Here is an 11,564-nt window from a genome sequence, read left to right on the forward strand (position 1 = left end):
CAATTCCTCCTTTCTTCCCTTCCTCCCTTTCCTAGTGCTTCTCTCTCTTTTCCTAACTTTCTATGTCCATTTAGGTTTTGTCTTTTGGTTTTTTTCTAGTCTAAAATAACATTTAAATAACCTCTGAATTAGGACAAATTACTCTACTTTCCCCTTAACAAAAATGTATTCTCATACCTCATACCTTTCCCTACCAAAAACACATTTTACTGTCCCTGTATGCTTTGCCTAAAGTTTCTTTTCTTTACCCTTATTATTTCTACATGTAGGTTTCATTTACATATATTCATTAGAATTCTTAACCTTTAGAAAACAATTTCCAGTGAAAGCCAAGAAGTAAGCAATTGTGAACTGTTACATACTAACATTGTGATATTAGCATATTTATGATTATATCATTTTGTAATTTCTACACATGCATTTTCATAGTATAACTTGTTGATCTGGCAAAAAGAACATGTTAACAGATCCAAATATCTTTAGTTCCTCGAAGAAACTAAAAAGTTACAAAAACTTACACACGTAGCTTTTTCTGCCATGTTGACATACATTAAGCAAATCATTTTTATTGTACCTTTTGTTCTTAGGTTGAATTTACAATTTTATAATCTCAAATCTCTAGTAGAGATAACAGAAGCTAATTTGACTAGTCTTAATTTATGTAAGTGCTTACATTTTCTTCAAGCCAATTAATAGAACTTTTCTACAAGTCAGTTTTTAGGTATACCATCCAGATGGGAAAAAATACCGCATCTATATAACATACATACATTGCTACACATAAACATCCAGACAGATAAAACAGAAGTCTTATGGCTTTTATTTAAATATTTTATGAAATTTTTAAATTTTATATCAAGTACAATAATACAAAACTTGTATTACAAACTTCTAAAAGAACAGTTAGATCTAAATGGTGATTCTGGCAGATGGGACAAGTTAAGCTTACCCATCTAGATAGCTACAGCTTTTACCAATATTTGTGGAGAAAACTTTGGAGGTTTTTGTTTGTCTTTAATAGATAATCCTGTGGAGGCTGCAGACTAAATTTTGGGCAAGGGAGCCTGTGAAATATCAAGTTTTTTAAAAACTTGTTTTTTCCAGTTTTGGGAGTTACTTTAGCCAACAGTTTCCTCCTTGGATACTTACAGTTCTAAGACATGGTAAGATTAATATTTCCAAGGGACTGAGAAAGGATAGAGGGTTTATCTAAGAAGGAACTCAAGGGCATATGTGCTTGTTATCAAAAATCAAAGATGAACAGGCAGGCCACAGACTGGACAAAGATCATTTCAGAGCTTATGTCTAACAAAGGACTTGCATCCAGAATATATGAAGTACATCTAGAACTCAATAATAAAAAGAAAACCCAATTTTTTAAAGTGGAGGGGGCATAGAAAATAAAGATTAAATGTAGTGTGGGATCCTAGAAGAACCTGGAACAGAAAAGGGACAATAATAGGGAAACTGATGTATTTGAATAGTTTATAGTTTAGCTAAGCAAAAAAGAAAAAAAAAATCAAGGGTAATTACTGTTAGGGTCAGGCGTAAGGCAGGGTAAAGATAGGAGTCAAAGGCTTTATTTGGGAACTAAGGTCTAGGGCGAGGTTCCATGACTCAGGGAGAGAGAGAGAGGAGTCAGGGAAGTCGCCCCCAGGTGTGGTGAGGTGGGGTTTTTAAGCTGCAGCGGTTCCCGGTTTAGGTCCGGGTGGGCCTTTTTCGTGTCAGGTCGTGCTGTCGCTGGGTGATTGGCTGACCTCCAATTCGTTCTGGCACGCTACTAGGGGCTTTTCGTTGGGTTGCGCTGGCAAGATGGCCGTCCCCTCTACTGTGGTTCCAAGGACATCCTAACATTCCAATCTCTTATTGGTGATAATGGGCGGCGGATCTGATCTGGCTGCTTCCTGCAGGCGTAAGGGCGACGTCATGGTATGTGGGGTCTGAGTTGGAATTCGGGAATATGGCCGGACCACCATCTGGTGAAATGCAACCTGGGAAACTTCATGAATTCATTTTCATACGAAACGGAGAAAACAAGGTAAGAGCATAAGTATTATACAGATAGCAACTAGTGGGGTGACTATGGGGAGGAGCCAAGTTAGGAGGGGTGATTGCCACCAGGAGGTTAGGGGGTCTGAGGATCCTGGGCAGGCGGATAGAGTTTTTTGGATTTCCTTTAGGTGTTCTATATTGGTTTCAACTAAGCCTGATTCAATGAGGTAGTAGCAACGTTCCTCCCTCAAGAACAGGCATGTTCCCCCTTTTTCTTCTGTCAGGAGATCTAGGGCTCGTCGGTTTTGTAGAGTGACCTGTGCTAGGGAGTTGATCTGCCTTTGTAAGGCAGATAGGGAGGTTGCTGAGGCTTCTAATTTATTGAGGATGTCTCGGCCCAACAGGGGGACGGGGCAGGAGGGGATGACTAGGAAGGAGTGGGAGAAGTGGAAGCCATCCAAGCAGCAGGTGAGTACCGGTGTGCATGGGGGAATGGAGGGGGTGCCATTTATGCCCATGACTGAAATGGAGGACAGCGTGGTGGGGCCTGAATAGCTCGGCAGGACGGAATAGGTAGCCCCCGTGTCCAACAGAAAGGAGATGGACTTACCCGCTACCTGGAGTTTTACCCTGGGCTCCGTGTGGGTCACCGGAGTTACTGAGTCTGGGCCTCGTCAGTCATCATCCTCCATCTCCAGCAGTTGGAAGGCAGAGTCCAATCAGGGTGAAGCCTCACCACGTGGGGGTGTTGCGAGTCTGTCATCCCCTGGGTTAGGACAATCGGATTCCCAGTGGCCCATTTGCTGGCACAATGGGCATGGACTGGTAGGCTTTTTGGGATGGGGACACTGATGAGACCGATGGCCTTCTTGGCCACATTTAAAGCATGGCCCTGGAGGGGGCCGTGGTCCGGAGGGCTTTATTGTGGCTGGCCTCAGGGCAGCTACCAAGGCTTGGGTCTGTAATTGTACCTTTTGTTGGAGACGGGCCTATCGCCATTATTCTTGAGCTTCCTCTCGGCCATTAAAAACTTTAAAAGCCATCTTTACCAGGTCGGCCATAGGGGTTTGAGAACCATCTTCGGCCTTTTTTAGTTTTTTTGAATATCAGGGGCTGATTGCGAAACAAAATAGGTGGCCAATACTGTGGCCCCGGCGGGAGTGGTAGGGTCTAGTCTGGTATACTGGGTAAGTGCCTCTGTGAGCCGGCTAAGGAAGGCTACGGGGTTTTCATTGGGGTCCTGTATTATTTCTTGAACTGATTTGTTCGAGGTTGCCCTCATGCCTGCTAGTAGGCACTGGATCATCTGGTCCCGGCGCTGGTGACCATTGCCTGCATGTTGGTAGTTCCAATCGGGGTCGGCCGCCGGCACAGCATCGGCCCCTACAGGCATAGTGGGGTCGGTCATGTGGGTTTGGTCTGCATGTTCCCTGGCTGTGGCCTGGATGCGCTCCCTCTCCTCAGGGGTGAGGCTAGAGGTGAGGATTACATGGATGTCATGCCATGTGAGACTGTAGGCTTGGGCAAGGTATTGGAATTCTTTAATGTATTGGGTGGGGTCAGCCGAGAATGACCCTAGCTGCTTTTTGATGGCGGATAAGTCTTGGAGGGAGAAGGGGACGTGAATGTGAACCAGGCCTTCAGGTCCTGCCACCTCATGGAGAGGTAAGATGGCCACTGGGGTCTGTTCGCTGGGAGGGGCCTGAGCACAAGTTTGGGATGATATGGGAGGCGAGGGCGGGACGGCTGGGGGTTGGGAGTACGGAAGGGGGCGAGGACAGGTGGGCAGTGTGGCTAGATCCTCTAATGGGTCAGAGATCGGGGAAGTTGGTGAGGTGGGGTTGTCGGGGGGGTTGTGGGTGGGCAAGGAGCATGCATGCAGAGGGGCAGGAGGAACATAGGTTGGGGCGAGACCTGAGGTCCCAAAAGACCATGACGTAGGGTATTTCTCCCCATTTTCCCAGCCGATGGCAGAAATTGTCCAGATCGGTTAAGATTTGGTATTGTAAAGACCCCTCGGGTGGCCGTTGAGAATCATTATCTAATTTGTACTGAGGCCAGACTACAGTGCAAAGACGGATGAGTCGGTTACGACGAAGTTCGTCTTGTAAGCCCAGGAGCCGGAAGTTTTTTAATAGACATTGGAGGAGGGGTAAGAGATCGAGGTGGTTTAGACTCGTTACTCCCCATTGGCGTGGCAGGGCGAGGTGTCCCTTGCGCTGCAATAAGGGGCCTACTGGCGTGCGGGCCTTGCGGCATGCGGAGGAAAGGAGACTGACTTGCGAGACGTCTCTCGTGGGTGTCAGCCGTAGTTGGAGGAGGGAAGGAGGGGTCTGTCTTACTTACCGGCTCCTGTAGGTGCTTGTGAGTAGGGTAGTTGGCATCTGGCTTGGCGAGGAGGGAGCTCAGCCAAGGGAGGCGAGCTACTACCTCCCCCCGGGTTTCGGCACCAAATGTTAGGGTCAGGGGTAAAGCAGGGTAAAGATAAGAGTCAGAGGCTAAAAAATTTTAGCAGTCAAAGGCTTTATCGGGAACTAAGGTCTCGGACGAGGTTCCGTGACTCAGGGAGAGAGAGAGAGAGGAGTCAGAGAAGTCGCGCCCAGGTGTGGTGGGGTGGGGTTTTTAAGCTGCAGCGGTTCCAGGTTTAGGTCCAGGTGGGCCTTTTTCGTGGCAGGTCATGCTGTCGCTCGGTGATTGGTTGACCTCCAATTCGTTCTGGCAACTTCTCGTTGGGTTGCGCTGGCAAGATGGCCTTTCCCTCTACTGTGGTTCCAAGGACATCCTAACAATTACTACGAAGCTTTTTGTTTTGTTTTTGTTTTTGTTTTTAAGGGTAGGGACAGTCTGATGAATTTTTTTGCCTGCAGCAGAAGCCAAAAATATGGGAAGGCCTAGACTTCATGGGATTTGCTTACAGAGTAAGGGACAATAAGTCAAACCTTCTTGTGCCTTTTCTGTGCTTTTGTCAAAGCTAGTTCCCGGCTATCAGTATTTTCATCTTTCATGCCTGCTTGAGTGTCCTTTGCAGTTCTTAGCATTTGTTCTGAGTCTGATCTCTACTTCCTAATCTAGTTAAGGAAGTTTGTGAAGTTTTTTTTTTCCCTCACACTAGCCATGTATCTTCTATAGCTGTTCTTTCTTTTCTCTCTCTCTCCTTCCTTCCTTCCTTCCTTCCTTCCTTCCTTTCTCTCTTTCTTATCTGATCTTCCTATAAGTACCAACAGGGCATTTGTTTAGGATGAGAGCTCTCTTAAAAATCCTTTAGATGTAAAAGTCCAAATTTTCAAAGGTATACCTACTTCAACTATGATTCCAAACCAATAAGCATTTTTATGGCTTAAAATCAATAAGCCTTTTATGGCAAACCATGGACACAGGGATGTCCTCAAAGAGAATGCCAACGATATAGCCCTCTCAAGATGCAGAACCACTCCAAAGATAGTATAAGAAAGCAAAGACCTTCATTGTCACAGGTGGTAAAGAAAGTTCTGTTTCCCACGAAGTGAGACACTTTAATTCACAGATCCACTAATCTATGTTTCCTGAAAGGTGGTACCGGAATGGGAATTTTCCCAGCACAAACAAGGGAATGAAAACAGAGATGGCAATAGCACCCTAGCCTGCTGGCTGGCTGCCTGATGCAAGCCCAACAGCCTGCACAACCCCACCTCCCCAAGTGCCGAAGACCAGAGAGAATATTCTCACTAGTTACAGATCCAAGTTCTTAGTAATAAAACAAGACAAATGAAGATTCTCAGGATTTTCATCATGACAAAGAACACAAAAGTCAGACAATGCAAACATGAAAACTTCTGGGAGGCTAAGAATCCATAACCTATAGGAACCCCAAACCAAATTCACGATTCAAGATCTATTTTACCAAAGTTACTCTCCTGCCATTATGAGCTTAGAAAGGAAAGGACAAAGAGAAATGTTTGTATTGCTCTCTTCACTGGGTACTAGAGTCAGAGATCTGGGAGACTGACGTGGTAAGGATTCTTACCTTCTGTTGGTCTGTTGTTTGTTCCCTCATAGCTGCACTGCGGTCTCTAGGGATAGTAAAGCGATCCAGCTTTCTACTGTGCCATCCTCATCAGCAGAAGCTGTACCAGAGGAGAAAAATCATTTTCCTCCTACTCTTTTAGGGTTTCAGCTGGGGCTCTGTAACAAAAGACAGATTAGCAAGAGAAAAACAAATAAGTTTATTAACATGTGTATCTCATGTGTGTTTGGGAGAAATGCACGGATGATGCTAACACAAGGAGGTGGTTAGAATTTGGGCTTACATAGTATCTTCACCAAAGAACAATACATTTTTAGAAGAGTGACAAAACAGAGGAAAATAGGTTTAGGCTTCCGAGGGCAGCAAACTGTGGGAAGATAAGTATTTAGTGGCCACTGGAAGATAATAGCTAGTCGGTAAAATTTGTTCTGTGGAGTCCTCTGGGGCTGTCTTGTAGGGTTGTCGGTGATTAACTTCTGTACAAATTTAGGTTCTGTTTTCAGGCATATAGTCGGAGGGCAGAGAGCTTTCTTGGATCTGCTTCTCAATTGCCTTCAGTTCAAAATAATCTTTATGCCAAACGGGAAGGTTTTTAGGTGGCATAGTCTGCTCCCTGTCTTTAGGTTTGATTATAAAGTCCCCTTGGTATATAATGACCCCTTATGTTCTAACATCAAAATGTGAGATAAGGCATTGTCAAAAAGTTAGCAAATTGTTCACATGAGGCTTATTTGTAATAGGAAAACATGGATTTATAAGCAAAAAAATGTATCACAGCAACAAAAAATGTAGAGTGAAATATGGCTAAGCAATATGGTATCATGCTGCATACCCATTAAAAACGATCGGTAATGTACCATGTGCTTTCGGGGAAAGTGTGTATAAAATAATTATAAGTGAAAAAGATGAAGACAACATAGTGAAGGCAAAATAAAAAATTGGACCCCATTTTCAGTTGTGTAACATGGTCGTTCAGGTTATTTTTCTTTATAGTTGCTCAAATTCATAATAAAATAGGAGATGATTCCTGCTTTGGAAACAGCCCTACTTCCCCATGCCAAGTCTTCCTTAGCCAAGTCTTTAATGCCATTTCATCATTTTCCTGTAGGTTAATTCTTAGGACACCAGAATCTCTCTCTTCAAATATCAAAAAAGAACTTTTAAAGTCAGTGAACCAATAAACAGTTCCTGTTTTTCCCATCTCTCAAAGGGTGGAGCCCCCAAAGGACTAGGAGAAGAAGGAAGTTAAAAGGTGTTAAATACTGAGGCCAGCTTGCCCTGGTCAGCCTAGAGATCTGGCTTCCTAGTCAACATGAAGGCTCTCCTTTTTCTGGGGCTTCTCCTCCTGTCCGTCACCGTCCAGGGCAAGATCTTTCAAAGATGTGAGCTGGCCAGAACTCTGAAAAAACTTGGGATGGATGGCTTTAAAGGTGTCAGCCTGGCGACCTGTAAGTTAACTCTCCATACTTGCAAGTAGTTAGCCGAGTGTGGAATAGCCAGAAGATGAGTAATAAGAAAGAGGCTTTGAATGGATGGACTTCTTTTATTTCTTTGAGGGTCTGTGTGCTTACAATTGTTACAAATATCAACTCGTGTCTTTTGAATCAGATATGCCAGAAGAAGGAATGAGGGCATGGGAGAGCAAAATTCTATGCCATTCTAAGTACACCAGGACCCACTGCACTCTTCGAGTGCAGCTGAATTTGCCAGTTGCCTCAGGTTTAGTGGCAGATGAAGTCTGACTAAAAGATACATTTGAGCGCCTGGAATATGTATCAAGTCCTTTCTACTTGACTCCAGGTATTTCCTGTTTGGAACTTGGTTCCAAAAAAAATGAGCCTAGAGTAATGAGTATTTTCTGCTTTTTAAATTTCCCTGCCACGACATGCGATTTTTAACAGCAAAGTTTTAAAAACCTATGTTGAACTCTCAGTGCAGTTCCCCTCAATTACTGTGTATGTAAGGATCCCTGAAATGCAGCTTGAAATCCTGTTTTACTATTCTCACTATAGTCGATTGACTATTTTTCATTTTCTTCCACATAATTCAAGATATGTCCAAGTAAAAGTTATTTTATATTTGAGTCCATATTTGTCAATGTGATCACTATATTTTTCAGGCTGAATTCAAACATTTCCTCTCAATAACTGTTTAAAAATTTTTTAATGTTTATTTTTTTGAGAGAGAGAGGGCAAGCAGGGGAGGGGCAGAGAGGTGGACAGAGGATCGGAAGCAGACCCTGCACTGACGGCAGCAAGCCTGACCTGGGGCTCAAACTCACCTGAGCAGAAGTTGGACGCTCAACTGACCGAGCCCTCAAGGCGCTCCAATAACTATTTTTGAATGAATGAGTGGATGGATAGATGAAAAAGTCTTTCCTATTTATATTTCTTGGGTTTTTTTTTTTTTAATGTTTATTCATTTTTGAGAGAGAGAGAGAGGGAGAGAGAAGATGAGCGGGGGAGGGGGAGAGAGAGAGAGAGGGAGACACAGAATCCAAAGCAGGCTTCAGGCTCCCAGCTGTCAACACAGAGCTTGATGAGGGGCTCTAACTCATGAATGGTGAGATCATGACCTGGGCCAAAGTCAGATGATTTGACTGAGCCACCCAGGCGCCCCTATATCTCTTGTTTACCAGATTCTAATTTGATAACCAAATTCACCTTTAGGTATCTTAAGAAAATTTATTTCTCCCAGAAAATTCTTAGTTTTTCTGATAAAAAGCATTTTTCCATCAGCGTACATATCTGCTATTAATTTTAAAATTCATTTAACATCTCTGTTGATTTTCCTATTCTAGGCTAAATCTTGCCTGCAAGACGGGAGCAGGGGAAGGGTAATAGCAATGGAAGAAACAGCTATTTTAATATTTTGAAAGTATGCTATCTTGTTCATTAGCATTACAAAATGATTTGCTAACAAAAGGATTCTCACTAAAGTGTTGAAATATTTTTGGGGATGCCTGGCTGGTTCAGTCAGTGGAACATGCAACTCTTGATCTCAGGGTTTTAAGTTCAAGCCCCATTTTGGATGTAGAGATTACTTTAAAAAATAAAATCTTAGGGGCACCTGGATTGGTTAAGTGGCCGACTTCAGCTCAGGTCATGATCTCATGGTTCGCGTGTTCAAGCCCCATGTCAGGCTCTGTGCTGACAGCTCAGAGCCTGGAGCCTGCTTCAAATTCTGTGTGTGTCTCTCTCTCTTCTCCTCCCCCACTTGTGCTCTGTCTTCTCTGTCTCTCAAAAATAAATAAACGTTAAAAAAATTTTAATAATAAAATAAAATCTTAAATATAGATGTATATATATATTTACAAGTAAAACACACCTTTATGCTTATAAAGTAAGTCATTAACAATAGAATAGCAAATTAGAACTGATTATGGTATGACAAATAAATCAGGTGGTATTGATATTTATAACTAAAAATAAGTTTTTTTCAGGGATGTGTGTGGCCAAATGGGAAAGTGATTATAACACAAGGGCTACAAACTACAATCCTGGAAGCCGAAGCACTGATTATGGGATATTTCAGATTAATAGCCGTTACTGGTGTAATGATGGCAAAACCCCCCGTGCAGAAAATGCCTGTCATGTATCCTGCAGCGGTAAGACACGATGATATTTGATTGATGGCACAGGACTCATCTGGCTATATTTACAAGAACAGAGATTCAATACAAATGAAAAATCTTGAAAGATTCATCAGCGACCTAGAAAAACTCTATTTCAATGTCTAGAAATGCTTTATTATCTTCCTCATAATTCCCTAAGAAATTAAAGAGCTCATTATATCATAAAAAGTTGATGTTTTCTAATATATGCAAGTTTCTGAAATGATCTGTTTATTATAAATGGATTTATTAATGCTTGTCAAAAACAATGTCATTTCTCCCACTCTCTTTGGGGAGGTTCAGGGATAATTTGGTTGTGTGGCCCTTTTTTAAAAATTGTTTTTACTTTTTATTCTGAAATGTCCTAAATGCATAGAAATTTAGAGACGTTAGTATAATAAACAGCCATTTACTTTTTTTATGTATATGTTCCTTTTTGCTGAATGATTTTATTTTATTTTATTGTTGGTGCCTTTTATTTATTTTTTGACATTGTTTAAATTTTATGTATTTTTAATTTTACACTTATTTTTACTGTAATAATGTTTTCAGGAATAGAATTTAGTGACTCATCACTTACATATAACATATAACTTGCACCTTCAGAAAATACAGTTCCTATATAATTATTGCTATACCTAACAAGTTGATTAATGGATTTGTTTAATTAGGGTGAAACAGATATTCTATTGAACTCATATAAAAAATAGAAATAAATGTGGAAACTTTAGTGCACAAAAATATTGGAGAAATATAGTAAAATTGATACTGTTAATTTTAAATGTTAAAATTCCTAATAGACAAGATTCATCTCAGAATATATTTTTTATCCAGATAATTTATTTTTGATTTATTTTTTAAAATATATAACATATGTGCTCACTGAATAAAAATTTTTACTACCCAGAGATTTATGACCACTGGTAACTTCTAGTATATATTCTTCCACAAAATGTATCAATCATGTATATGAACATAAAGCTATATCATTCACAAATGAACCTACACACAAACATGTAAACAATGTGTGTATTACGAAAAATGAAGTTGTACTACATATACTGCCTATGACTTGCTCTTTATCACACAAAATTATGTCAACAAATACAAAGCTGTATTCTTTTTCAAGGATGAAAAGAATTCCACAAATTAATGTTCCATACCTTATTGGTCCAACTCTTACTGGTAAGCCCTTAGGTTCCTCTGCTTTTTCCCCTTTATTAAATGCCATGAACATCTTGCGCATATATCTCCAGGTGCATTTTTATTATTTCTTTAGGCTAGATTTCTGGTAGTAGAACTGCTGATTAAAAAGTTGTTAGTCTCTGTTTGGTTTTTTTATTTGTTTGTTGTGTTTTTTACAGTCCCTACTTAAAAAGACAACCTTCTATTGCATTAGTTAATTCCAGAGCTTCCAATGACTTTGGTAAATGAGAAACAGAATGCTTTATCTCATGCCAAATGTGATGGAATGAAACAAAAATTTCCCCCAACATTCACAGATAAATGGACTCTTGGAATATTACTTTAATGTTCTTTCCTCAACCTAAGAGAATAATGCTGGCTATATCTAAGCTTACAATGAAATTTCTCTGGAAGTTGTCCTCATTCCTCACCATCTCTTTTTCAGAGTTGCTGCAAGATAACATCAGTCAAGCTGTAAAATGTGCAAAGAGGGTTGTCAGTGATCCACAAGGCATTAAAGCATGGTACGTTTAAGCATTAGTGGGGAAAGCTACTTTGCCCTAGGATTAAGAGAAAAGTGAGAGAGGGGTGGCTCAGTGGGTTAAGCGTCTGAGTCTGACTTCCGCTCAGGTCATGATCTCACAGTCTGTGAGTTCAAGAGCCCCCCGTCGGTCTCTGTGCTGGCAGCTCAGAGCCTGGAGCCTGCCGTGGATTCTGTCTTCCTCTCTCTCTGCCCCTCTCCCACTTGCACTCTGTCTCTCTCTCTCAAAA

At 41.5% G+C, this 11,564-nt stretch overlaps 1 protein-coding gene across 1 annotated transcript in view; it reads left to right on the top strand.

Moving 5' to 3' along the window:
- Window positions 1-1,953: 1,953 nt before the first annotated feature.
- Window positions 1,954-11,564, top strand: part of LYZ (lysozyme) — an 11,442-nt gene continuing 1,831 nt past the window's right edge. Inside the window, exons 1-4 of the mRNA XM_049625967.1 lie at window positions 1,954-2,038; window positions 7,206-7,443; window positions 9,438-9,602; window positions 11,239-11,317. Coding sequence (XP_049481924.1) covers window positions 7,308-7,443; window positions 9,438-9,602; window positions 11,239-11,317 — 380 coding nt within the window. The 5' untranslated portion in view covers window positions 1,954-2,038; window positions 7,206-7,307. The remainder of the gene's footprint in view (window positions 2,039-7,205; window positions 7,444-9,437; window positions 9,603-11,238; window positions 11,318-11,564) is intronic.

Source organism: Panthera uncia, chromosome B4, assembly GCF_023721935.1.
Source record: "Panthera uncia isolate 11264 chromosome B4, Puncia_PCG_1.0, whole genome shotgun sequence".
NCBI lineage: Eukaryota > Metazoa > Chordata > Mammalia > Carnivora > Felidae > Panthera > Panthera uncia.